Here is a 27,211-nt window from a genome sequence, read left to right as displayed (position 1 = left end):
AACCGCGAGTTGGTCACCCTAGTAACCACATGTGTGTGCACGTGGATGTCCTCCTAAAAAGAATTCCATCCTGCACCCCAACTTCAAAAGTATGAGGATCCAAAAAAACACACAAAAGTATCAGGATCCAGAACAGTTTTGAGGCCTAGAGGTAAAGAAATTCCAAAAGACGGGGTCTGGGAAATATCGGGGAGGACAGATGAGGACCAGCTAGCCGTCAGGAGGAGTCAAGATTTGGCAGAGAGAAAAAAGAGAAAGGAGAGGTGGTACCTCCCTGAAAAATTCTTCCTGTCCTCCAGACACCCACACTCTTCCTCATACTCCCTCATCTCCAAGCCCCAAACGTCCTCTGGCTAAGTGAGTGCCTGCTCCTGGGCTCCTTTTGAGTCAGGTGACCTTGGGGGGGAGAGGTGGATTCAAAGAGGAAGCTAAGTCTCAGACTCCCAGGGCCCCTCCCCCGCTGCACCAACCACAAGGCAGACAGGAAAACTCCCCTTTCAATCCCACAGATTGACTTTCACCTGCCAGGGCCAGTCTCCCCACCCCCACCCCCTTCTTGGCTCTTATAGACCCCAGAAAACGGATCCCATCCGCAGCCCACACCCAAGCACCCATACCTTTCTTTCCTCTTTCTCCCTTGATTTACAGAGTGGTTGTATGGCCTGAGGGAAGTAGGCCACCCGAGCTGGGGAGGACGGGTCAAGGTGCCACTGAAGGCTGCCGCTGCCCAGCCGTCCTGACCCCGCAGGGAAACCAGGTGGCTTCGGTACACCTCAGGCATGCTGACCCTCGGGAGAGCACACTTAAGCCATGGTGCAACGGCTGCACGGGTCTTTCACAATGACTATTGGCAACAAATTAGCAGCTCTGGCACATGGGCACATGCCAACCTGCAAGTGCACAATATTCATTAGCATGAACCATCACCCCTGGCAATCCCTCAGTTTGGAGGAGCCTGGGCCTGCCCCAGGTGCATAATTCTGCCCCCACAGTTCCAAACTGGTCAGAGGCTTCCCAAACGCTCCCGAGTGCTCTCTGAGTTCTGAGGGGTGATGGAAGGGGACAGGGAAGAGCAGGATGTGGTGTCAAGGGCCCCATTCCTGACTGTCCTTGGCCGCCCCGCCCCCGGGGTCTCCGTTGCCCAGGCCCAGCCCCACCACTCTGAGCCGAGGGGTAGTTCGGAGCTCCATGGTCCCCTCCCTGGAGCGGCCGCCTCCTCGGGCCTCCCCAGAGCCCTCGAACAGCCGCGTGAGGAAGCGGGGGCCCGCGCGGGGCAGCAGATCCCCCGCGGTGAAGAGGTAGAGCACTGGGTTGACGCTGGAGCTGAAGAAGGCCAGCGCCGTGGTGCCGGCTCGCGCTGCCTGGCTCGCGCCGCCCTGCTTCGCCAGGGCCCCTTCGGGTGGCGCCATCGCGGCCATCGCCTGCACAATGTTGACCATGTGGTAGGGGGCCCAGAGCAAGCCGAAGGCCAGCACGATGGCGCTCACCAGCCGGCCCACGCGCGTGCCGTGCCGGCCGGAGCCCCAGCGGGCGCCCCGCAGCCGCGCCAGCGTCACGCTGTAGCAGCCGAGCACCAGCCCGAAGGGCAGCACGAAAGCGGTCAGAGTCTCCAGGCTCAGGTGGACGGCGGCGTGGGCCCGCGACGGGTGGCACAGCTGGCACAGGCTGTCCCCCCAGAGGTGGCGGTAGACGGCGGCCGGGACGGCGAGCAACAGGGCGGCCAGCCAGACGGCCAGCAGCAGGCGGCGGGCCAGGACCGGGCTGCGCAGCCGGGGCGCCAGGAAAGGGCGGGTGACGGCGAGGCAGCGCTGCAGGCTGAGCAGGCTGGTGAACAGGACGCTGGCGTACATGCTGAGCGCGCACACGTAGTACACGGCCTTGCAGCCCAGCTGGCCCAGCGGCCACGCCTGCCTCACCAGGAAGGCCACAAAGACCGGCGTGAGCAGCAGCACGGCGCCGTCGGCCAGCGCCAGGTGCAGCACGAGAGTGGCCGCCAGCGGCCGCCCCCGCGCCGGCCGCCAGCCCGCCAAGCTCCACACCACGAAACCATTGCCGGGCAGCCCCAGCAGCGCCGCCAGCAGCAGGAAGGCCGTGCCTGTGGCCCGTGAGGCCGGAGAGCTCAGCAGCGTCTCGTTCCCTGGGGGGCGGTAGCAGTCTGTCATCCTTCTGTACCTACAGGGGGCTGGAAAGGGCCATGGGGCGCATTCAGGGGCTGGGGCAAAAGCCAACGTTACCGCTGAGGCCAGGTGAGAAGGAACTGTGCCTCCCCTCGCTTCCCTGAAGCCTGCTTCTCTTCTGTCTGGGAGCCTTGGCTTCCTCTGGGACCCCAGCCCCAACTCAAACACTACTTCTTGGAACCCAGGTCCCCTGCTCTCAGTCAGCTGAGCTCCCCAGTCCTGACTCCCAGGCTGTCACCACCTCCACCTCCACTCCTCTACCCTTCTTTGTCCAGCCCCTTCCCTCTACCTCAGGGCAAAAGTGAGAGGTGGTGAGTAAGGGCCCTTGGGCAGATCTACTTACCCAGCTGCGAGCTAGAAGGGTGAGGGGCCCACAAGGGACCTGGGGAGGCTGCAAGGCAAAGCAGCAAAGGTCTTGGTGCCTACTCCTGTCCCGTGCCTGTCAGATTTGCAGAGGGTGAGGCGAGAATGGGGAGGGGCAAGGTGGGGCCTTTCCCGGGGCCCCTCCCTCACCATATTCCTTCTCATCACTAACCGGTCCAGGCATGTGAGGTCCTGCCTCCCGGGAAACAGGATAAGCTGAAGCGGTGCAGATAAGGCTCCCTGGTTGTGTAGGTGGGTGAGTAGGGACACTGCTGAATCCTGACCTGGGTCCTGCTTCTGTGCTGATCCCTCCCCCAGCTCTGGTCCCAACCCTCCTAACCCTGCAGCCTTATGCTTTCTGGCCTCCTTGGTCTGCACTTAGTAGGAAAGGTGACCCAAACTACTCACTTTCCCTACTGCTCTTTCTTTGCCTGTTTCTAGACTCCTGACCCTGCTGAGCCTCCTTTTTCCTCAGCTTCCTACCTACCCCTCTTGCCTCTTGCCTTGGGCCCTGCCCCAGTCATTCCACCCTCAGGGCTCTCACTGGGCTGTCAATGACCGCTTTCAGTGTAAAGCATGGTGCTAAGTCCTGTGGGGTCTGGGGGAATGCATGGAGGTGTAAGGGGCATCTAACCTGGCTGAGGAGTTACACACACAACCATGAAGAGACCACATTACTAGGCTGCACCAGTATACAAGACAAGAAAAAGGGAAAGGTTGTAGTGGTAGAGACATGCTGAAAAGAAGCCTTCTCTGGTGGAGAAGTCAGGCAAAACTTGGAAATGAAAAAATTTTGGGGGACCTGATTCATTGATAAAGTTGATCCCTCAGTCAACAGCCAGAACTGGGGGTTCTTTGAGAGCTAGGACACCAGTACTGTCTCCATTTGGGTTCCCTCCAAAGCAGAGTCTGAGTTAAGGACATGATACAGGTAATCCTGTACTCATTAAATATAACTGAACAGAACTTCAGAGACCTGTGGAATAATATTAGAGATCAAACAGAAGTGTAACGGAAGTCCCAGAAGAAGAGAAGAAAGTCAGATGGAAAAGGACAAGAACCATATGCTCTCACTCATATGTCGGATATAAAACAGGAAGCAACAAACAAACAAACTCAGACACAGCAACACAGTTTGGGAAGCAGGAGTGAGAGAAGAGAGGGAAGAGGAAAGCCAATAAGAGCATGATTGCGCTCCTTCAGTAGGCATCAGGAATGTCTAAGAAGTGCACAGAATGAGACAGGAGGCATTGACGCTCCTGTACACACTTGTAGCCTGCACTTGCCGGGGGCAGACTAGCTGCCAAAGCTGCAAACGAGACTTCTGGGCAAGAAAGCAGAGACTTGCATTCAAGTGAGTTCATTGTCAGTGAGAGTCTGAGCTTCCACACAACTGTCCAGCACAACTGCAGCTGAAATCAGGGATGGGACATGGAGCACCGGAAGCTAAATTCCTGATGCCATCAGAGGACACTCCCCCTCCCCCTTCACATCTCCTTCATGCCTATTAAGTGGCCAAAGGAGAAAAGTGAGAAATGCAGAGTGGCTGAAGCAGGCAGTTCAGCAGAATTAAATTAGGGAAATGTTGAGCCAGCTGCTCCCCTAGGCCACCAAGGAAAGAGCAGGAAAGCAAGAAGTTCCTTGCCACAGGATCCTGGCGGTCCATGGATCAGGACCCATCCTCTTCTACGCCCCACCCAGACACACTGCCTCACCTCCCATTTCTCCAAGCCCTGCCCATGATCTCACCCTCGCCCCGCCTCCCTTTTCCTAATGCGGCCGTTTATGGAGTTTTCAGTAGGTGGCAGTATGTGCAGCACAAGTCACATACTGTAGCTTCTATACCTAGAAATGCCCTCCGTACAAAGACAATCGCCATCCTCTCATGTAGTTACCATTAACCCTCACATCACAAGCTGCCACCAGAGACAACATCCACACAAAGCTTCCCCGGCTTCTGCCTGGCAACTCTGGGCCTTAATCCTCCTCCCAGGACCCCATCTAGGCCCCTCCTCTTCTCCCTCCCCTGGGACTTTGCCCTTCCTACAGGCCCTCCAGGGGGCCAGAGTCCGGCTTGACTCATCCTCCACCTCACTGGGGCTGAGGTCCCAGCTCTGTAACAGTAAACAACACTTCAGCCCAGCACAGCGGAGGACAACCCAGCCCAGAATTCTTCTGCTCTTTCCCTACACCATGGAGTACCTCTCTGCCCTGAGCCCCAGCAGCCTGGTCAGGTGATTACTGATCTTCCTCTCCACTAACTCTGGGGATAGCGGCAGGGCAACAAATCTCCACTCCGCCCCTTGGAAACTCATGAATCTGTACCCCTTTCCCCTCCCCCTCCACTTTCCACAGTGGGCTTGTCCAGCTTCTACCACCCACCTCCACTCCATTGTCCCTCCCTCTCTCCCTAGGCTACCCTAATCCCAAAACCTAAATCCCTCACTCTCTAACACTCCAGCCACCCCACCCCCATCATCTCCATTACACTCAGCAAACCCCTCACTCCTTGACTTTTTTTCCCAACTACCAGGTCAGTATCCAATATGAGCTCTGAGTTTGGCCGTAGGGTCTGGACCTCAGCTCCACCACCCCAGCGACCTTTCCGCGTCTGTGATCACAAACGGACCACGCGGAAAGGTCTGACAGCTGCCACCCGCCAGGAACTGCTAGACAAGGTGAGTGAGCCAAGTCCCTGGGTTCCTATCGGAGGGGCAGCCAAGGGGCTCAAAAAGAGTGAGAACTTGGAATGACCAGCAGAAAGGGCTGAGGTTATGCAGCCCTCCCTCTGAAGACTAAAGCAGGAGGGTGAGCCCAGTGATCTCTGCTGCATTTGGGTCCATCTATTTTTCCCCCAAGGAGTTGGCATTTCTTTGGGGATAGGGGAAGGAGTAGGGAGGGTTGGAGGGATAGGATTTAGAAGACAGTGTGGACTGGCAATTTGTGTGACAAATCAAGTTCAAGTCCTGCTTCTGTCACCTCCTTTTGTCAAACCTTGGGAAGTTATTTAACCCATAAAAATTTCAATTTCTTTCTTTTCTGAATTTTAGAGGACATTAAAGCTGGGGATGTGAAATAAGAAAGGCCTGGGGAAATGAGCCTAGGCTGGTCTGCTTTGGCTCACTAAGAAGTCAGAGAAAAGGGGGCCTTGGGGACAGGTTCAGGGGGGTTGCCTGGGATGAATTGCCACTGCCCATTGCTGCCCTGTTTGCAAGCCTGGTGGGGTCCCTTAGAGTTTAGGAGATGCATGACTGTTGGGAAAGTGGGGGGGGGGGGGCAGGCCGGGGGGAGGCCCCGGAGTGGTCCTGGGAGAGCACCCACTGATGCCTTCATTTTTGAGGGGTTTTTAAAGGTTGGATGTTTAGGGGAGATCTTAGGGGCAGATCTCAATAGAATATTCATTAGCTTTATGTTGATCTACCAAATTGAGATTTATTCTCTTAACTTCATCTGTCCTTGGGTGTGGTTGGCAAATGGCACTAATTGAATTTGTCTCCTTAAGTAGGGTGATTTAAGCTATTTACCCTCTGGTTGGGGAGAAGTCAAAATGTAAATTTCTTCATCTATAAAAAGGGAGTAATAATACACCTCCTTGGATTGTTGAAGAAAGTAAAAGAGGATAGTGTATGTAAAGTGCTATCTGGCACTAGTAAAGACAAAAAGATTGTCATTACTGAAAACGGCTCTGGAGAACTCTATGTAGGGGGTAGGGAAGCGAGGTGGGGGATAAGATTCCATTGCATCAGACCCCATCAGCATAATGCCTTATGCCCATTCCCAAAAGATGGACTTCAAGGGAGCCTGGCCAGCTTTCCAATTCCTAATCAGGAGTGGCTTGGAGGGAAGCAGGGGGCAATAACAATGACATGGTAGGAGCAAAGCAGGAGCAAATAGGAAGAAAGGTCAGCTCCTCGTGAGGGTCCCCGTGAAAGAACACCGGGAGCTGGAGCTGTTTGAAGGGATGGCAAACACCAGGAAGTAGAGTTGGGACATCAACCAGTGTCTTGGGCCAACCAGTGGATGCTGGCCAGCTGGAGAGGGAAGGCATGAGCCAAGCTCTGCCATTTCCCTCCTGCTTCTTGCCACTGGGCAGGCACTGGAGACCCTGCTGCTGAGCGGAGTGCTAACCCTGGTGCTAGAGGAGGATGGGACTGCCGTGGAGAGCGAAGACTTCTTCCAGCTGTTGGAGGATGACACGTGCCTGATGGTGCTGGAGTCTGGGCAGAGCTGGAGTTCCAGCAGGGTGAGGCCTGTACTGGGCTACTATAGGCCACCAATCCTCTCTCTCTCCCAAGCCTCTCCTCCTGCCTAACCCTCATCTTGAGGGCAGGAGTGATGAGAGGTAAGGAGTTTTTAAAGACACCTGATGGTGGACTACCAGTCCAGGCAAGGGTGGGTCTGTCCCACTACTGATGGGGCTTAACGGTGGCTGTGAGGGACCACTGCACTCACGGGGGTGTTCTACAGAGTGGGATGCTGTCCTATGGCCTGGGCCGGGAGAAGCCCAAGCACAGCAAGGACATCGCTCGCATCACCTTTGACGTGTACAAGCAAAACCCTCGAGACCTCTTTGGGAGCCTGAACGTCAAAGCCACATTCTATGGGCTCTACTCCATGAGTTGTGACTTTCAAGGACTTGGCCCAAAGAAAGTACTCAGGTCAGAGACCAAAATGTTTTACTTCCCCATCCCCACAGTTTCAGTCCCATAATTCCTTCTCCTGCACTCGCCTAACCCATTAGCTCTCAATTATGGAGACCCCCCCACCCTCCCCCTCCCCACCAGCTCTATGGCTTCCTCCTGGCCATCTGACTGCCTCTTGTCTCTGCCCTTCAGGGAGTTGCTCCGATGGACCTCCACACTGCTGCAAGGCCTGGGCCATACGCTGCTGGGAATTTCTTCTACCCTTCGCCATGTAGTGGAAGGAGCTACACAGTGGCAGCAGCAGGGTCATCTTCATTACTGAGAAGGGGCTCGGAGCTTCTGCCCCTGGAGATGGCTGTAGGGACTGTGACAACATCCCATTTAGGGACCCGCAGATAGTGCAGACTAGATAACTCACCTGGTTTTCCCACTGCCCTCTGACCCCATCAGCATAGTGCCTTACACCCCTAGCCTATACCCATTCCTGAAGAATGCTGTCCCTTCTTAGCCATCTTTTCAGCCTCCCACCTAACCTGAAAGCCACAACCTTGCCCCAGACATCTTGATAGCACTCTGATTGCTGCTGCCTCTAGAGTTCCTACAACTCCTCCTCTCCCTGAGCTCCCCAGAGCACTGAAGACAGCCCTCTTGAACTTTACCTTGAGATCTCTATTTCTCCATACCCTTCCCCCCCAAGAATAACAAAGACATTTCCAATACAAATATAAAAATGTTTACCAATAAAACTTTTGACTTCAATGACTTCGATTTAAATTAGTAAGGGAACAGGATAAATACGCCCTTTCCTCCTCCCCCATCAACACCCAGTCCCAGATCTCAAGGCCTCAGTCTTCAAGAATTGAGTTCAAAACCCGCCTCCGCTTGGCCACTGCCCCCTGTTGCTGTTCCCAAGCTTCTCGACGCTTCAGGAAGGTAGTCAGGGCCACATTTCGAGCCACATGGTGGCCAAAAGGGTCTTTTATCAGCTCTTGGTTCCGCTCTCCTGCAAAGGGAACCATTCATGTTCAGTATCAGCATGCAGTCACCACCTATGCTTGAAGAGACTCTACTTGGGGTGAAGGTCTCTCCATTTTACCTGGACCCTGGGTCTGCCTTGAGATAGAGTTAACCCCTCATTCTCCAAAGAACAAACTGGGAGGAGGGGTAAGAACACAGAACTGCACAATCAACAGAGGGAAGGGGAGAGCAGACTGCTAAGCACCATGGCCAAGACACCCTTTGCAACTGAAGTCTCTGCTGAATTTAAATCCATCCCCCAGCCACCCGGCTATTTGGAGTAAGGAAAGGGAAGTTTGGAGGTCCGAGAGACCTGCTGGTACTCACCCAGCTCAGCAGCAATTTCCTTCCGGGCCCCCAAGGCTGCTCCATTCCAGATGGCATCTAACACACGGCTGCCATGGCGACTGCAAGCCAGAGCCACATACTGTCCCTGCATTGAGACAGACAAGGTAGGTCCCTCTAGGGCAGTTCTTGAAAATATGCTGGGGAGGGCAGGAGGGAATGGAGTTTCCGTTTAAAGACTGAGTCAAAAGAGTCTAGGAAAGACAGTCCGGGGGAAGCTCATGTTCTCTAAATAGATAATGGCAGAGGAATCAAAGCAGAAGCCTGAGTCTAACCTTAAGGGTCTTAAGCACACGGCGGCGCTGCTTGCGCGTCACAGAAGGGCTGGTCAGGACGGCATCAAGCACATGGGAACCAGCAGGACTTTGGGCCAGAGTCAGAACTTGTGGTCCCGTCAAGGCACCCAGACTTCGAAGTATAAGGCCAGGAGTGGAGAAGTGCAGCAGATGCTGGAGCAGTAGAGATCCGAGGACTGTCACTTCTCCCAGGGCCCTGGCTGTGCCCATTTCAACCTGAGGACAGGGATAGGAAATCAGGAGGTAGCCACCAAAATGCCACCTCCACTTGGATGAAGCCAGAGATCTCACCACCTTCACCTCTGTGGTGAGAGGCTCCCTAAGCCCCGGGAGACCTGGTCCCCAATCAGTCACTGGCTTGGCCTTTCCCCTACCTCACCTGGTGGTCCGCAGGCACTGCCCCCTCCTCCTCCACCAGTCCATAGTACACCTCATAAGCCATCAAAGTGGCAAAGAGAGGCACACAGGCCACTTGCCGGGAAGAGGGCTCTGCACAGTGGAATGCCTAGATGAGAAGACAAAACATAATGAATCTGAGAACCGATTTTAACCCTGAATTTCTAGACTAGGGAAAGCATTCAGGAGTGGTGAGAATGCCTTAACTTCACAAGAATATAAGCTGCATGAGGACATGATCTCTTTTGCCCTGCTGTATCCCCAGCCTCTATACATATAACAGGGGTCAATAAATATTTATTCTTTCAATAAACTTCTCTCTTTGTTCTGGGAGACAATTTTTCATTCTAGGGCTATGAGATGGCTTTGGCCTCATTTCCCCTTGTTATCTATGAACTCCCTGAGCATTAAATCTCTTGGGGCCGCCAAAACCGGTTTGGCTCAGTGGATAGAGCATCGGCCTGCGGACTGGAGGGTCCCGGGTTCGATTCCGGTCGGGGGCATGTACCTGGGTTGCGGGCATATCCCCAGTGGGAGATGTGCGGGAGGCAGCTGATCGATGTTTCTAACTCTCTCTCTCCCTTCCTCTCTGTGGAAGAACCAATAAAATATATTAAAAAAAAAAAAAAAAATCTCTTGGGGCCAGAGATACAATGACTAAAGATTCGATAAGTCTTAAGAGACAGAATTTGAATCAAGGGCATAAATGGGTTGCAAGTAACACCCACTCACCTCTAACAACAGCTGCAGAACCTGGGCTTGGTGGGTTCCAACTCTGCGGCAGGCTCCCACCAGGGCAATGACTACCCCTGGGTGACCCTGTGCCAGCACAGCTTCCAGGGCAGGGCTCAGCTCCTCAAATACGGGGGACAGCTGAGGGGAGACATGGGGTAAAGAATCTTTGGCATTTGGGCTAAGTTATTCAGAGAAATCTTTCTGCCAAAAATAACTAAAGATGCTAGATAAGACAAAAACCATGGCCAATGTCAGGACTTTCTGGATTTGTAGTCAAGTGTCCAGTCTGGGTGGGCCATGGAACCTCAAGCTGCTAACCTGGATTAAGTCAGTTTCCTGTTGGTATTGGCGTTTGAGAGAAGCCAAAACAAATCCTTTCTGGGAAGAAGACACCCTCACCCTATGCTCTGGGAAACTCCCAGGAATAACTTTTTAAGGGGAAGAGCCAGCACACAGTCAGAGATAGGCACACCATACATAAGGCCCAATGAACAAGAACTAGTAGAAGCAACAGCGTACAGACACAGACCCAGCCAAGTTCCCGACTCACGAGCTCAGGGGTAGTGACAGCATCTAGTAAACGCTGCAAAGGGAAGTTGGCAATAGGATGTGCAGCCATGGTCTGCAGCTGCCCTTGGAAGTGATCCTCAAAAAGGCTCTGGAGCCTCGGGGGCTCCAACACCAGCAGCACCTGCTCCAGAAGTCTGGAGCTCGTCTGATCCCGCAGAAATAGCAGTAGGGGGCTGGAGACAAGAAGAAAGTTTTAACTCCACTCCATCCAAAATACCTACACACCTCATTTATCATACACACCCCATCAAGCCTGACCAATCCTGAGGCCAGACCTTACCTGCCATCTGCTGAGGAATTGCGGTTACTCAGATAGTCAATCACAGCATTACAGAGGTGGGCACACAACTGGGGCACTTTGCGGTGTAAGATCTGTAAGGCCACTTGAAAGCAGAAACTGGAGATCTTGTCAGTGATAAACACTGTTGTGAGAGAGCAGAAATAATAAAAGCAGCTTTCCCAAAATCCAGACGACCTGTACAACCTCAAACAAGGGACAAGGGACCATGGAAAAAGGGTCTATAAAGTCTTTGCAACACAAATCAGATCAGATGTGAAAAGAAGACTGATCTAAATAAGGGCCTTATTTGAAGATAATCACCTCCAGAAAAGTAGACCCTCCTCCTACTTCCCTCCTTACCAGCAATGTCCTTCAGAAAGCAGGAGCTCAGGTCCTGAAGACAATTCAAGAAGGATTCAGGAACCTCGAAATCAGTTGGTTTACATTCCCGAGCTGGAGTTCTTTGTGCTTCTGAAGGAAGATCAAGTAGCAAGACCACAAAAAAAACCATGCCAGAGGGAGAATAATTCCACAGGTCAGGAATTTTCAACCTTTTCCATTTCATCACACCCATAAATGAATTACTAAATTCTGCAGCACATCAGAAAACATGTATTTTGCCAACTGACAAAAATATAAGTAAAGTTTTGATTCATTCACACTGGACAGCTATTGTTGTGTTAGGTGGTGCCTTTTTTTATTTGACAATCTAAGGGAAAAGAGGTCAGTGCCCCTGACTAAATAACAGGTATCACATGTTTTAAATATTCTTGCAGTGTGTCATAGCACACCGGTTGAAAATCGCTGGCAGAGATGAACAAGGGTTTACCTTAGAAATGCAGAACACAACTGAATTTCTCTTCTCATCTAGATGATGGAATTGAGACCACATTTCTGTTTCAATTTGTCTGAGACACTTCAACCAGCTTTCCCATGGACCATGGGAGATAGTCCAAACTCCTCAGCCAGAAATTCAAAATGTTCCCAAAATCAGGCCTTATCTAAATTCTCTAACCTTATTTCCCAGTTTTTAAAAATGTAGGTCACTGCCTATGAATGAATCACGAAATCAATTCCATGGGTCTCAACCAGCACCTTTGTGATGGAATAGAACAGAATAAAAAAGGAAAGAAAATATTAGAGTGGGTTGCATGTAGTAAGGGTATTATTTCCTGATCTTTTGCTTACATCCAGTATGTGTCTACATCCACATGTACATGAGTCATGGTTAGCTTTCCCTAAACACACCCTGCCTCTGGGCCTCTGTAGCACACTAATCTTTGGCCAGCTAACCCTGTCCTAACTTCTGTTGGTTCTTCAAGGTCGTGAAGACTTACTCTTCTGCCACCATCTCCTCCTGAACTTCCTAAACTCTCCTTTCCTCGCGGCCCACTTCCCTCTCCTGTAATACTTACCAGGTGACCGGGAGCCCCGGTGTCTGGCTCTCTCGGGCTCCAGAAGAGTCCCTCCTAACACCTGCAGCAGAGTTCTGACCATGAAGCTGCCATGTGTCTCTCCACAGTAGAAAAGGAAATCATCACACACCTCAGAGGCTAGTCCCAGCACCAGCTCCTCCAGGGTCTCCAAGGGAGGCACTTCCTCCTCCTTCTCTGCCTCCTCCTCCGCACAGCTCCCCAACAATCGGGGCAGCTGCTGCAAAGCGCTCTGCAATACGTGGACCCCGCACCGGTGACAGGCCACAGAGCGCAAGCTGGGGCGCAGAGCAGCCAATACTCCACACAGAGGTTTCAGGGTGCTGTACCCCAACAGTTCCTGCAGCATCTCACTGCCAGTCCTGTTTGTGGCCAAGGCGAGGGCCTGAGCCTCCACTTCCTTCAAAACATTGTGCACCATCAGTTCTGGGAAGACAAAGAAATATTTTATTTATTTTTTTATTTTTATTTTTTGATTAAGTTATTACATGTGTCCTTATCCCCACATTAACCCCATCCCCCCCACTCATGCCCTCACCCCCCTGGTGTCTGTGTCCATTGGTTAGGCTTACATGCATGCATACAAGTCCTTTGGTTGATCTCTCCCTCTTACCCCCACCCTCCCCTACCTTCCCTCTGAGGTTTGACGGTCTGATCGATGCTTCTGTCTCTGGATCTATTTTGTTCATCAGTTTGTGTTGTTCATTATATTCCACAAATGAGTGAGATCATGTGATACTTATCTTTCTCTGACTGGCTTATTTCACGAAATATTTTAAAGAGACTGAGAGGTTATGTTCCATCACTTAGCCCAGGGGCTGGGAGCGAGGAAGAGGACACGGGAGATGAAACAGTCCCCACGCCCTGGGAACCCACCACAAGGTCCTTGCCTGCACTGAATTTTATGCCCAGCAAACCCCTCTCCTGGTCCCACCCGGAGGAGCCCACCCACCTCGTTCTTCTCCGGCCTCCGGGGCCTCTTTCAGCGCCGACAGCGCCCGGCGGAAGTACCCCAGCGCTTCGGGGCTCAAGTGAGGGTGCGCGTCCAGAGCCGGCGGCGAGCGCCCGTCCGGGGGCGGGCAGGGCTGTCGCTCGCGGCCTGAGGGGCGCCCCAACACCTTGGCACCGCGTCCCCGTTTGCCACCAGCTGGGAAACGGCGCCCGGCCTTGTGGGGGGAGCGCGGCCCCAGCCCCATGGGTGCTCCGGTCCCGGTCAGCGCGCGAAAGGTGCCGCGGCGGCGGCGTGAGCGCGATCCGCCAGGTGGTCTGGCTCCAGGCGAGGGTAGGAACGCGACGCTCAGGGCGCCTATCGTCATAGGCCCGCGACGGCCCGACAGCCCCGCCCCGTCTCCAGCCCGGCCCCGCCCCCGCCCGGCCCACCCCGTCTCCAGCCCGGCCCCGCCCCCGCCAGGCCCCGCCCCATCTCCAGCCCGGCCCCTGCCCCCGCCCGGCCCGCCGCCGCAAGGCCCCGCCCCATCTCCAGCCCGGCCCCGCCCCGTCTCCAGCCCGGCCCCACCCCCGCCAGGCCCCGCCCCCGCCAGGCCCCGCCCCGTCTCCAGCCCGGCCCCGCCCCCGCGCGGGGCGAGTGTACACCGCGCCGCAGTCGCAGCTCGCCATTGGAGAACCTGGCAGGCAGGTGAGGCAGGTCTCCGGGAGCGGCGCGGGCGGCAGGTAACAGACGCGAGTTCCGCCCAGTTAGAGCTCAGGGTCCCGTCCTTGGCTCACCCCTCACCCCAGAAGCCGCGCCACCCGTGTGGGGCTCGGCCTGACTGGGCCAGGCCGGGGCCAGAACTTCAGATAGCCCGGGGCTCGGCGTGGACGCTGCACCAGGGACTGGAGGGCCCAGCCAGCCTCACTCCGAGTCCCAGTAGGTGCCCTGCCCTGAACAGCCCCACCCGCCCCCTTCTTCACTCGGGCGTCCCCAAACCGACAGCTGCCTGGCCCTGGGCCTGCACCCAGGTGTCTCCCTCTGAAGCATCGCAACCATGGCTCCTCCTACCACCCTCCGGGGTCCCCCTCAACCATCTGCAGGCTTCCCTCAGAGCAAATCTTTGCTTCCACAGATTTTTACCCCTTTGCTTGTGAGTAAGCATGGCAGCTGCCATGAAGGGCCAAGTGTGCGTGGTGACTGGTGCTTCCCGGGGAATCGGTCGTGGCATCGCCTTGCAGCTCTGCCAAGCAGGTGCCACCGTGTACATCACTGGCCGGCATCTGGACACACTGCGGGCTGCTGCTGAGGAGGTGAGAAGCCACCTAAGGGATCCCTTCCTGTTAACCACTCCTCCCACCCCCTTACCAAAACCCATAATATTCCTCGATAAAACGTGAACATTTTCTCAAAGTGGGATAAATGAACCCCACAAAACTTCAGATCAGGTCACAGTTACCACCAAGTTAGTTTTATGAAAAAAAAAAAAAAAAACGTTCTGTTTGAAAGTTTTAGGGACTTTGGAATTGGAACTAAAGATTTGTAGACCTGTGCTTTCCTTCCTTTTAGGCAAGACTTTATTGAACTGTACATTTTCACTTGACTTTTCTACTGGTTTTCAGTTAAATATTTGGGTACACTTGATTTGCTAGGCACAGGGTGAAGCACTGGGGTTACCAAGATTAATAAGATATAACTTCTGCCCTTAAAAGCTAGGTCTAGCCAGCGGTAGAAACAGTTCATGGCAATGTCACGTGGAGATGGTAAGTGATAAGAGGTGAATGTGTGTGCACAGCATGCTCTGGGATTGAGAGGTGGGTTTTGAGATGACACCAGAGAGTAGTTAGGGAAAGCGTTCTGGAGGAAGTGGTTCTTGAACGGAGTGTTGAAAGGTAAGAGTTGGGTCAAAGAAGCTAAGACACACTGGCAAAGGGGCCTTTACAAGCAGAGGGACAGTGGTGAAGGAGTGTGGACACTGTGAGAAAGAATTGCAAAACATACAGGTGCAAAGTAGGGGCGGAGGTGAGAGGCTGGAAAGGAAACAGAATGGGCCTTGGGAGACCCTGGTAGATAACTTTGGCTTTATTCTCTAAGACAGCGGTTCTCAACCTGTGGGTCGCGACCCCTTTGGCGGTCGAACGACCCTTTCACAGGGGTCGCCTAAGACCATCCTGCACATCAGATATTTACATTACGATTCGTAACAGCGGCAACATTACAGTTATGAAGTAGCAATGAAAATAATTTTATGATTGGGTCACAACATGAGGAACTGTATTTAAAGGGCCAGAAGGTTGAGAACCACTGCAATCTAAGAGATGGTGATCCCATTGGAGGATTTAAAACAGATTTGTGTTTTAAATAGTTCATACTGTCTGGCTGGGGTATGAAGAATTAATTTAAGGCAGAAAGACAGGAAGTCCAGTGAGCACTTAGTAGGCAAGTAGGCAAGAGGGTTGGACTTGGAGAATAGGAGGCCTGTTCCTGAGTAAGGAACTCTTCTTCCTCTCAAGTTAGAGGATGGGGCACATTTGTAGACGCTGAGATGGAACGGGAAGTAGAAATAGTTCATGCCTGACAGCTTTTATTTCCTTGTTACCAGGAAGGAGCACAGGTGGAGTGAGGGTAAGAGGACTGGGATTGAGTAGGGGTTCCACATGAGTGGGGGGGAAAAGAAAGTTCTGTTTGAAAGCTTTAGGGACTTTGGAATTTCAACTAAGGGCATGTGAGATGGAAGTAGCCAAGGGCAAGGAAAAAGATGGATACTCATTTCTTAACAGCAGCCTCCGTGTCTTGTTTGTCTCATACCCTCCACATGCAGAGTACAATGCCTTGTGCATACAAGGCCTCAGTAAATGTTTGTATCCTAGTATTTTTAAAGCTGAGATTCCAATCCACCTTGCTCTAAAAAGGGAGGACCTAGCACTCCTGAAATTCCTCACCCAGACATCAGAGGGCGATATTGCCAACCATGTTCCCTCAGCTGCTGACTGATTCCTATGATGGCCTTCCAGCTCCCAAGCTGGGAGTGGAGGGAAGCTGCATTACGTCTACACTCCTGTGCGACTGTGAGCTCATATCCTCTCTGTCTCTCTCCAGGCGCAATCCCGAGGGGGCAAGTGTGTGCCTGTGGTGTGTGATTCAGGCCAGGAGAGTGAAGTGCGAAACCTATTTGAGAAGGTTGATCGAGAACAGAACGGACGTTTGGATGTGCTGGTCAACAATGCCTATGCTGGGGTTCAGGTACTCTTTAAACTTTGATCCCAACTCCGCACTCATGACCTCCTACTGTGACCCCTGAGTTTTTATCCCCACTATTGTCCTTCCATGATCCTGCCCCTCAGACCTTCCTGCCTCAGGCCATCCAATTCATCACTCTCCCTGTACTTTCTAGACAATCATAGACAACCGTAAGAAGGCATTCTGGGAAAGCCCTGCCTCCATGTGGGATGATGTCAACAATGTTGGACTCAGGTAAGTGTTTCCCTTATCCCACTGCAAGGACCTGGGCTCCCCTCACCCACTTAGCCAGGCTGACGGCCCCGATCTTTCCCCATGTGCCCTTTCCTTTTCTCCCTGACCTCCCATCTCTTTCTTCTCCCTCTTGTCCCATCTATCCCACTCACCTCTGGAGAAGTTCCACCCAAGTGAATCTGTACCTGGGAATGTCAACTTTTGTCTTGTTTTTGTCAGTAATTTTCATCTGACCGTGCCCTTTGCTTCTCTCCTGCCTCACTCTCTGCCCATCCAAATGCATGACCCAGAAGGGAACTTGCTTCCCTCAATAATGCACACCACCCGTAGCCAATATTTCCAAAAAAATTAGAGGAAGAAATTTTGTTTTATCAATCCTCACCTGAGGATATTTTTTTCCATTGATTTTTTAGAAAGAGTAGAGGGAGGAAGAGACAGAGAAATATCGATGTGAGAGACACACTTCAATTGGTTGCCTCCCGCACACGCCCCGACTGGGGCCGGGGATCAAGCCTGCAACCAAAGCACATGCCCTTGACCAGAATCGAACCTGAGACTCTTCAGTCATCAGGCTGATGCTGTAACCACTGAGCCAAACCAGCTAGAGCAGAAATTGTTTTGTTTTAGATCAAAAGAAAGTCAATAAGAAAGAGTGACTGTCAGTCTTCCTAGCCTCCAGATCCTCACTCCAGACCCACAGCAAGGGCACTCCCAGGTCAGAGTTGGGAGGGCAGGGGTGTCACGGGTTACATGTACATGTGGTACGGGAGTGAGATGAAACACAACATTTAGTTTGCTCGACATGATATACACCAGTCATGTCTGTGTTTATTATTTTTGGAACTATGGTAGTCTCATAAACTACACTCCCTGAACATGACCTGTGGGAATAACTTAAGATATTATCTGAAAATCTGAGACTAAAGTGTTTAAGAACACCCATGGTTTCTAGTGGCAATCCCAAGGAAGCAGAATGAGAATCCAACTGTGATTCCCAAAGTAGAAGAAAGATTACGAGGACAGAGAGGGATGGTTAGCCAAGAAGCAAGAAAAGAAAACTCAAACAGCTGGAAACAGGCAACGCCCACATCCTTAGTCCCCCAAACAGGGCCTTTCACCTCCTCTCTTGCTGATCGGGCGTTTTCAGCCTACAAGGGGCAAAGGCCAGCCCTGATGAATTCTCCAAGATAAAGATCACTTTGTGAGCCTCTTGAAGGCCCACCACCATCTCCTCTCACCTCCCAACACACATTCACATACATATTTACTGCCTTTCCTCTGCATTACCTTAGGCTGGGCTTCCTTTCGAAACCATAGGTCTCTCTACTTGTTTTCATTTGGAAGTTCAAGTTTCCCATGGAAAAGAATTTTTTTTTTTTTTTGGTTACCAAGTTAGTGTATATTATTTTTTAAAATTTTGGAAAAAAAGTGAAAATCGGTATTATCTTACTCTGTCATCACCACCTTCCTCCCTTGACTGAGTTATAGCTACTGTTGATAATCTAGTATTCTACCATACTTTTAAATAGTTGACTCAGTGTACGTATCATAATTTATCTACCTAACCCTTTATCTATTGCAGTAGTGGAATCTTGGAAAAAATATGTACTTCTTAAAGATTTAATAAACATTATCAAACTGTCCTCAAAAAACCCCCCACCAATTTATAAACTCATGACAATGAAGGAGGGAATCTTTTCTATGCCCTCAGCCATGCTAAACAATCAGGTCACTCAGTCATGCAAGCTTTGCCACTCTGATAGGCCAAAGATACTATAAGGTGGGGATTTTGTTTTTGTTGTTGTTTTATTGATTTCAGAGAGGAAGAGAGAGGGTGAGAGAGAAACATCAATGATGAGAGAGAATCATTGATTGGCTGCCTCCTGCACGCCCCACACTAGGGATGAGCCTGCAACCTGGGCATGTGCCCTAACCAGGAATCAAACCCTGACCTCCTGGTTCGTAGGTCAGTGCTCAACCACTGAGCCACACCGGCCGGACTAAGGTGGTTTTAATTCATATATTTTTATTATTTGTGAAGTTGAGCTTTTTAAAAAAAACTTTAATGTTTTTATTTTTTATTGATTTCAGAGTGGAATGGAAAGAGTGAGAGAGATAGAAACATCAGTGATGAGAGAGAATCTGCTGTCTCCTGCATGCCCCCTACTGGGGATTAAGCCAGAAATCAGGCATGTGCCCTTGAACAGAATTGAACCCAGGACCCTTCAGTCCACAAGCTGATGCTCTAGCCACTGAGCTAAACTGGCTAGAGCAAGTTGAGCTTTTTATCCATTTATTTATTGGCTCTTTATTCTTTTTGTATAGTCCTTTGGTTTATTTTCTGGGACTAAAAAAAAGTATAAGCATAAATGTTTTTACGTGATCCTCTTGAAGATAACCTCTATGTAGGTTTTGTTTTATTTTATTTTATTTTACTAGGGGCCCGGTGCACGAAATTCGTGCACTGGGTGTGTGTGTGTGGGGGGGGGAGAGTGTCCCTCAGCCCAGCCTGCACCCTCTCACATACTGGGAGCCCTCAGGCGTTGACCCCCATCACCCTCCAATCGCAGGATCGGCCCCTTGCCCAGGCCTGACGCCTCTGGCAGGGGACCCTCATTTCCCCCCATCACTGGTTCTGCCCCCAGCCCAGGCCTGATGCCTCTGGCCCAGGCATCAGGCCTGGGCAGGGGACCCCCAGACCCCTCCGATTGCTGGCTCTGCCCCTTGCCCAGGCCTGATGCCTCGGACAGAGGCGTAGACCCCCATCACCCTCTGATCACCTGATTGGCCCCTTGCCCAGGCCTGACGCCTCCGCCAGAGGTGTCAGGCTTGGACAGGGGACCCCCATCTCCCCCCGATCACTGGCTCTGGCTCCCGCCCAGGCCTGAGGCCTCTGACCCAGGAATCAAGCCTGGGCAGGGGACCCCCATCTCCCTCTGATCGCTTGCTCCACCCCCCGCCCAAGCCTGACGCCTCTGACCCAGGCTTCAGGCCTGGGCAAGGGGACCATCATATCCCCCCAATCCCCGGCTCAGCCCCCCGCCCAGGCCTGATGCCTTTGGCCCAGAGGCGTTGACCCTCATCACCCTCTGATCACCAATCACCGGATCGGCCCCTTGACCAGGCCTGAGGCCTCCGGCAGAGGTGTCAGGCCTGGGCAGGGGACCCCCAGCTCCCCGCGGTTACAGGCTCCGCCCCTGCCCAGGCCTAACGCCTCTGGCTGAGGTGTCCGGCTCGGGCAGCGGGGACCCGCAGCTGCAGCGGCCCCGCGATCTTGGGCTCCGCTTTAGGCCCAGGCAAGGGACCCCTAGCTCCTGGGACTGCCAGCTTTGACCGTGTCCAGCTCCCATTGCTGGCTCCACCCCTACTTCCTGCTATCACTGGCCAGGGCGGCAAAGGCTCCTGATTCTCCAATCATGGCTGGGGGCAGGGCAAAGGCGGCCCCAGGGCCGCCTTTGCCCTGCCCCCCAGCTCTTAGCTCCCCCCTGGGTTTCCGATCACTGTCAGTGGCAGGGGGCTTCTTCCTGCTTTTCCTTTTGCCTCCCTACATTGTGCCTACATATGCAAATTAACCGCCATCTTGTTGGCAGTTAATTTGCATATAGCCCTGATTAGCCAATGAAAAGGGTATCGTCGTACGCCAATTACCATTTTTCTCTTTTATTAGTGTAGATTTTATTTTATTTTATTTTGTAAGAGAACATTTATTTGGTAAATTGCAGAGGTAGAAAAAGTAGTTCCTAGAAGAAATGGGCTTAGGAAACAAGTTATGGAGGTAAAGGAAGGGTCCTTGGAGCTTGGAGTGAGAAAGCTATGGTAACATGCCTGGGGAGGGGTGCGGGGGGAGAAGGGGAAAGGAAAAGGCATAGGCTCGGGCATACTCCTGGGAGGGAGAGCTTTGAAGACATCCTTTAAAATAATTTATAAAATGGCTTAATTTGTGTCTCTTGGTTATCAGGACCCTTCAATGTCACTGTCATCCTTGATTAATTGGTGGAAAATTTCAGAGCAGAAGTAACTTATGAATGTTTTCCCAATCATAATCATCAGAGGAATATTTTATCCTTTCATCATAAATCTCTGAAAAGTAGACACATTCGTTCATTGTTAATGGGACAAGGAGCAATGTCATAGAGTGTTAATCCATGTAAATTAGCTTCTACCCCTAAAGAAATTTTCTGAAAATCATGTATATAAGTCAGGAAAAAACCAAGGAAGGAACATGACATAGACCATTCTGCTGCAGTAGTGATCATATGAAGCACATAACCTTTGTTCCAGTGGAATGTTTGTACATCTGTGCCAAAACTACCACTACAAAAGTGATGAGCAAATCAGCATGCTACATGCACTTACTCCACACCAGACAACCAACTAGACCAGGGGTGGGCAAACTTTTTGACTCGAGGGCCACAATGGGTTCTTAAACTGGACCGGAGGGCCGGAACAAAAGCATGGATGGAGTGTTTGTGTGAACTAATATAAATTCAAAGTAAACATCATTACATAAAAGGGTACGGTCTTCTTTTTTTCTTTAGTTTTATTCATTTCAAACGGGCCAGATCCGGCCCGCGGGCTGTAGTTTGCCCATGGCTGAACTAGACTGAGCCAGAAGATTTGTTTGGCATGAATTTGGGGCTGCATTTGGTAGGAAAGGATGGTCTGAACAAACATACACAATGAGCTCATACAAAAGGTGAGCACAACTCCACATGTGCAATAAAAAAGGTGGTTTCTGGAAGTTTGCCACAACAGAAAGTCCTAAACAATTCAGCAATCCAAATACAAAGCCAGCCTCGTTCAATCTGGTGATACATTTTCCTTCAGGCTTCAGAGCATGAACTTGCTTATAACGAACATAAATGGTAGCAAGGCATAAAACTGCAGTGAAATTTAACATTTCCCCAAACAAGCACTTTTCTGGAGCTGATGTACCTGATATAAGACAAAGCAGGTCAACATGGCGGAGAGTTGACCCTGGAGAAAGCAGCTGCCACCCAAATTATAAGGGCTGAAAGAAGGAAACTGAGGCCTTGCTGAAACCACCATATTTCAAACAGGTTTTTGTTACTTGCTTGGTTTTATCTTCCTCACTTAAGTTTAAGTTCTGTGAGAGCAGGAACCAACTGTTTGTCCACCATTTTATTTCCAGCTCCTGTTTTAGTATCAGCCTTCAAATCTACCCAAACCTGCCCCGTGTGTAAATCCTATGTTCTCTGCTTTCTTTGACAATCCATGAATCAGAACTGCGGTTACAATTTTTCAAATTCCATAAATATTTAAATGCCACTGGTAATAAGATGAATTCCTTATGCTGCCTCCTCTCAGTGGTGACTGCTTGCTAGGATGAGCCACCAGGGCTGACCTTTGGGTCTGGAGCCTATGGGCTGGATGGAGATGGGGTGGGCCCCAGGGCAGGTACCTGAGCAGCCAGGCCAGGCCCAGGTGCACTCACTGCCCTGAGGAGCACACTTGCCCTTCCCACTCACTTCAGTTAGCACTTTATTTTTTGGGAGCTGTTTGTATTATTAACATATTCTTTTTACATCAGTTTATAAGATATCTGTGGAATAGGTTCCTTTGATACATTTTGCAAATATTTTTCCCAATTGACTACTCATCATTTTGCATACGTGCTCTCTCCAGCTTTCTCTATACACATAAACATATATAGATGTATGTACTTATACATTTATATATATATATATATATATATACTAGAGGCCCGGTGCATGAAATTCATGCACGGGTAGGGCCACTAGGCCTGGCTGGTGATCAGGGCCAATCTGTGGGGTGACTGGAGGGACAATTGGGGGGCCCCTGCTGGCACCCACCTTGGCCAGCCTGACACCACCTGCTAGCCGGCCCTGCCCCTGCCACCAGTAGCCTCCCTCTGTGGGCAATCAGGGGCCCCCCGCTGGCACCCACCTTGGCTGCCAGGGGCCTGTGGGCAGCTCCTGCATTGAGCGTCTGCCCCCTGGTGGTCAGTGCATGTCATAGCAACTGGTAACTCCACCATTTGGTCAATTTGCATCTTAGGCTTTATTATATAGGATATGTCTTAATTTTAAGAAGTCAATCTTTTATATTTTCTATCTTGCTGTGATGCTAAGACAAGCCTTCCCCACCCCAAGTTTATGAGCACATTGTCATGCTTTCTTTTAGTGCTTTTGTGCCTTCATTTTTTTAATAGTCAAATAATTTATCCTTTTAGAATGCATTTTGAAAACATAAATGAAGTTGGTAGCCAATCCCACCCGCCAAATAAATGGCCAGTTATCCCAAATTCATTTATTGAATGACCCCTCTTTCCCTGTAGACTTGAAGTGTTCCCTTTATAATTCACTGAATTCTCATTTACATGTGGATCTAATTATTGACTATTTTGTTTCACTGACTCTATATTGTTATACTAGTACTGCAGTCTTTTTTTAAAATATATTTTATTGATTTTTTACAGAGAGGATGGGAGAGAGATAGAGAGTCAGAAACATCGTTGAGAGAGAAACATCAATCAGCTGCCTCCTGCACATCTCCTACTGGGGATGTGCCCGCACTCTAGGTACATGCCCTTAACTGGAATCGAACCTGGGGCCTCTCAGTCCGCAGGCCGACGCTCTATCCACTGAGCCAAACCGGTTTCGGCAGTACTGCATTCTTTCAACTAGTATGTCATTGTACATTTTAATAAAGGGTGGTAAGATGGGGGAGCATATCCCCCACCCACAGATATTACTCTTCTTTTTTTTTCAGAATTTACCGGGCTATTCCATGTTTATTATAATGGAGCTTTAGATTATTTTGTCAGTTCCTCCAAAAGTCTTATAGAGATACTAGAGGCCCAGTGCATGAATTTGTGCACGGGTGGGGTCCCTCGGCCTGGCCGGTGATTGGCGAGGGGGAGGGACCGCAGGAGGTTGGCTGGCCAGGGGAGAGTGACCTAGGGAGGTTGGCCAGCTGGCCCAGTGAGGGACAGTGGGAGGTTGGCCAGCAGTGGGAGGTTGGCTGTGGGAGCGCACTGACCCCCAGGGGGCAGCTCCTGCATTGAGTGTCTGCTCCCTGGTGGTCAGTGCACATCACAGCGACCAGTCATTTGATCATAAGGGGCGCTTAGGCTTTTATATATATAGAAAACTCACATTGACTGAATCTATAGATTAATTTAAGTAGAACTGATGTTTTACATGTTTTTCCTTCCAAATAAATTATGCCTAGCCCTAACCAGTTTGGCTCGGTGGGTAGACTGCCGGCCTGCAGACTGAAAGGTCCCAGGTTCAATTCCAGCCAAGGGCATGTACCTTGGTTGCGGGCACATCCCCAGTAGGGAGTGTGCAGGAGGCAGCTGATCGATGTTTCTCTCTCATTGATGTTTCTAACTCTCTATCCCTCTCCCTTCTGCTCTGTGAAAAATCAATAAAATATATTTTTTAAAAAATTATGCCTGTACCTGTCCTTTCACATTAGACAGCACTTTATAGTTTTTCCAGGAAGATCTTATATATAGCTACGTTCCCCCTGAGCTAGTTTAGGTTTGTAATTGCTATTATGACAGAGCTCTTCCTTTACATCTCCTAGAGAGTGCCATTTCCCTCCTTCAGTGGTTAATTTTACCAGTATTCCTCGCTGAAGGAGGCCTCAGGCCCTTGGTTCTTCAGGTCTGTGGCCACCCCTCTGCTGCCTTCTCCTGGCTGACCACAGCCACTAGAGGGCAGTGGGAGCTGCCAAGGCTACAGCACCCTCGCCAGCACTGAACACAGTCCATTCCTTCCTTGTCCCACCTCTAGAGGCCACTACTTGTGCTCAGTGTATGGGGCTCGGCTGATGGTACCAGCCGGCCGGGGGCTCATCGTGGTCATCTCCTCCATTGGGGGGCTGCAGTATCTCTTCAATGTGCCTTATGGCGTGGGCAAAGCTGCGGTAAGAACCCAGGGGCACAGGTTGGGGCTGTATAGGACAGTGACGGTACCCAGTTAGTTCGGGAGTTAAATCCCCAGTGATAAGAGTGGGAGGCCAACTTCACCTTTCCTCCTGCCCCTCCATGGACAGTTCCTTCACCTGGGCTCCTCTGCTGGGCAGATTAATTAGTGCACTAGGAGAGATGGCCAGCTGAGACAGAGCGCCTAGGAAGGGCATGGGACGGGGACATCTTCAGCCGAAGCAGGGAGGGCAGGGGAGGAAGGTGACATGGCCAGTGCCCCGGCTCTCACCCTGCCCTCTGTCTCTGCAGTGTGACAGGATGGCGGCAGACTGTGCCCAGGAGCTGCGGCGCCACGGGGTCAGCTACGTGTCTCTCTGGCCAGGGTTGGTGCAGACAGAGCTGCTGAGGGATCATCTGGAGAAGAGTGACACTGGCGAGGACCTCCTGTTTAAGCAGGTTGGCAGGGGGAGGCCGAGGTGGCAGAGAATGCAGGGGAATCAGCTCTCCCTCCTTAATGTCAAGACAGTAACAACAGCAAGGAGCAAATACCGGGTGCTTACCATGGAGGAAATTATGGGGCTGAGCACTGTACACACGGAATGTCCTCTACTCCTGTAAGGGAGATAGTATCTCCTTTTTATAGATAGTGAAACTGAAACCCAGAGAAGTAAGAAACTTGCTTAAGGCCACGGATGGCTTAAGTGGAAAAACTGCCCACCTCCATAGCGCATGGTCGTGACCCCCACAGTGTACTATCCTAGAAGGTCAACAGAGTTGGCTTCCCAGACCTTTCCACTTAGGAAAGACAGTGGGCCCTAGTGCCGGGATACAAGGCTCACAGGGATGTGGGGAGGAAGGGCTCCAGCACCTTCCGAGATGCTGAGTCCTACAGGTGCGCGATGAGGGCCTCTGCTCTGGAACAGAAACTGAAAGCAGAGGAGACTTGGGCGGTGCTCTGAGAAACTAACCCTTCACTTCTCTGCTCCTATGTTTCAGCTCAAAATTAATTTCTCATCCGGGGAGACCACGGAAATGAGTGGCAAATGCGTGGTGGCTTTGGCAACAGGTGAAGAGGTTGGGGGCAGCTGGTAACAAGAAGGGCCTGCAGCGGTTCTCAACCTGTGGGTCGCGACCAATGAAAATACATCCTGCATATCAGATATTCACATTACAATTCATAACAGTAGCAAAATTACAGTTATGAAGTGGCAACAAAAATAATTTTATGGTTGGGGGTCACCACAACATGAGGAACTGTACTAAAGGGTCACGGCATTAGGAAGGTTGAGACCCACTATCTGCAGGGTGGTGGCAGCCAGTTCTGGGCCCTGGCTCAGGAGGTGGTTGGGGAATAAACCATTCTTTTCTCTGGCTTCTGGAGTCCCACAGGGTCAGGATTCCCAATTTTTGAGGATTGGGTGCTTCAAGAACTAGCTCCTAGGAGGTATGGCCAGAAGCCAGAGGCTCGGGAACAGAGAGAAACAATTCTGGTCTCCTAAGCCTGTCTCAGTAGTGCCCTGTCCCATTGAGCCCAACCTCGTCACCCTGCACCACGGCCATGCCATATCAGCTGTATGTGCCCACAGACCCCAATATCCTGAGCCTGAGCGGGAAGGTGCTGCCATCTTGTGACCTTGCTCGACGCTATGGCCTTCGGGATGTGGATGGTAAGAGCTCTACCCCAGCATCCAGCCTGGACCTCTCTTCCTTCTGTTTCCTGCTCACCCCGTTCCTTCCTCCCTCACATCCCACTGGGTCAGTCTCTTCAGCCAAGGAGTGGGAAATGAGGGTCTAATTCTCCTCCTCTTCCTGTTGTCCTCAGGCCGCCCCATCCAGGACTATTTGTCTTTGAGCTCGGTTCTCTCCCAAGCCACCAGCCTGGGCTGGCTGGCCTCCTACTTGCCTGGCTTCCTCCGTATGCCCAAGTGGATTATGACCCTCTACACAAGCAAGTTCTAATCCTCCGGGCCTGAGGCCGCCACTCTGTCTTTTCATTTGTTACGGGCGGCTGAGCCCAGCTCAGTGGAACAGGCAGCCTTTCCCACCCACCAAGTGCCCCTGATACAAAGAGAAGGCCTCTGTGTGTGTCCCTGGTGAGCCCTGGGGCCCCATAGGCCCTTCTTTGTGCCTTGGTTTTCCTTGTCCCTACGTTTTACTTTTTGCTTAAGTTTTGAAAAATGTTCTTGGTACTAATAAACTTCTCCTTTCTCCAACACATTTGTGTGCTGATTCTGTACTGGGCCAGTTGATAACTACTTGAGAGAAAGACTCACAGGTACCCAAAATGGAGTTCGGTCCCTGGGACAAGGCCCCTTCCTCCAGATCTGTCCATCTCAGGGGCACTTGCCCTTGGCCCAAAGGCCTGTTTCTCACGCCCAGCTGGGGAGTGGGCCTCTCCACAACCAGAAGCAGGCTTTCTCAGCCTCACACTGCTTCCCTGCCCCTTCAGTCCACCCTCTTCAGAGAGGCCTGCTGCTTCCCGCTGGGCCTGATCCAGTGAGCGCACGTTCCTCGGTGTTGAGGATTTTGGGAATTTGGGAGGGAACTACTGCCTGAATTCAAGTGAGGGGCAGAGGAATAACTGATGGAACTAGCACCCCCATCCTTCCTCTCGGGATGGCACCACCTGAATTACT

At 51.5% G+C, this 27,211-nt stretch overlaps 4 protein-coding genes and 1 pseudogene across 8 annotated transcripts; 2 read left to right on the top strand and 3 right to left on the bottom strand.

Annotated features, from left to right (window-relative positions):
• Positions 1 to 120: 120 nt before the first annotated feature.
• LTB4R2 (leukotriene B4 receptor 2) lies at positions 121 to 2,670 on the bottom strand. Its single transcript, XM_059709154.1, has 2 exons — positions 2,521 to 2,670; positions 121 to 2,182 (listed from the first exon to the last, which is right to left on the bottom strand). Exon 2 carries the CDS (start codon positions 2,160 to 2,162, stop codon positions 1,086 to 1,088), a length of 1,077 nt encoding a protein of 358 aa, XP_059565137.1. The 5' UTR covers positions 2,163 to 2,182; positions 2,521 to 2,670; the 3' UTR covers positions 121 to 1,085.
• A 1,948-nt stretch (positions 2,671 to 4,618) lies between these two features.
• Positions 4,619 to 7,927, top strand: CIDEB (cell death inducing DFFA like effector b). The gene is made up of 5 exons (XM_059709179.1): positions 4,619 to 4,774; positions 5,074 to 5,218; positions 6,634 to 6,783; positions 7,008 to 7,198; positions 7,376 to 7,927. The coding sequence occupies exons 1-5, from the start codon at positions 4,734 to 4,736 to the stop codon at positions 7,503 to 7,505; spliced, it is 657 nt and encodes a 218-aa protein (XP_059565162.1). The 5' UTR covers positions 4,619 to 4,733; the 3' UTR covers positions 7,506 to 7,927.
• NOP9 (NOP9 nucleolar protein) lies at positions 7,894 to 13,564 on the bottom strand. 3 transcript variants are annotated; one of them, XM_059709096.1, is made up of 10 exons: positions 13,208 to 13,563; positions 12,238 to 12,681; positions 11,183 to 11,293; positions 10,823 to 10,964; positions 10,523 to 10,715; positions 9,970 to 10,110; positions 9,221 to 9,346; positions 8,821 to 9,057; positions 8,528 to 8,633; positions 7,894 to 8,186 (listed from the first exon to the last, which is right to left on the bottom strand). In XM_059709096.1, the coding sequence occupies exons 1-10, from the start codon at positions 13,449 to 13,451 to the stop codon at positions 8,029 to 8,031; spliced, it is 1,902 nt and encodes a 633-aa protein (XP_059565079.1). In that variant the 5' UTR covers positions 13,452 to 13,563; the 3' UTR covers positions 7,894 to 8,028. The 3 variants fall into 3 exon arrangements, with proteins under 3 accessions (XP_059565079.1, XP_059565087.1, XP_059565096.1); XM_059709104.1 differs by having other exon boundaries at positions 11,183 to 11,290; XM_059709113.1 differs by having other exon boundaries at positions 8,049 to 8,186; positions 8,528 to 8,685; positions 13,208 to 13,564.
• A 225-nt stretch (positions 13,565 to 13,789) lies between these two features.
• DHRS1 (dehydrogenase/reductase 1) lies at positions 13,790 to 26,790 on the top strand. Of its 3 annotated transcripts, none has more exons than XM_059709026.1 (9): positions 13,790 to 13,891; positions 14,319 to 14,496; positions 16,283 to 16,426; positions 16,578 to 16,657; positions 24,442 to 24,574; positions 24,885 to 25,031; positions 25,572 to 25,641; positions 26,162 to 26,242; positions 26,398 to 26,790. In XM_059709026.1, exons 2-9 carry the CDS (start codon positions 14,347 to 14,349, stop codon positions 26,532 to 26,534), a joined length of 942 nt encoding a protein of 313 aa, XP_059565009.1. In that variant the 5' UTR covers positions 13,790 to 13,891; positions 14,319 to 14,346; the 3' UTR covers positions 26,535 to 26,790. The 3 variants fall into 3 exon arrangements, with proteins under 3 accessions (XP_059565009.1, XP_059564999.1, XP_059564988.1); XM_059709016.1 differs by having other exon boundaries at positions 13,800 to 13,926; XM_059709005.1 differs by lacking the exon at positions 13,790 to 13,891 and adding an exon at positions 13,976 to 14,122.
• On the bottom strand, positions 20,728 to 24,242 carry LOC132228096 (DNA damage-regulated autophagy modulator protein 2-like; annotated as a pseudogene).
• Positions 26,791 to 27,211: the final 421 nt, after the last annotated feature.

This window comes from Myotis daubentonii, chromosome 1, assembly GCF_963259705.1.
Source record: "Myotis daubentonii chromosome 1, mMyoDau2.1, whole genome shotgun sequence".
NCBI lineage: Eukaryota > Metazoa > Chordata > Mammalia > Chiroptera > Vespertilionidae > Myotis > Myotis daubentonii.
The sequence above is the reverse complement of the archived record's forward strand: the minus strand, read 5'-3'. Positions and strand labels throughout refer to the sequence as shown.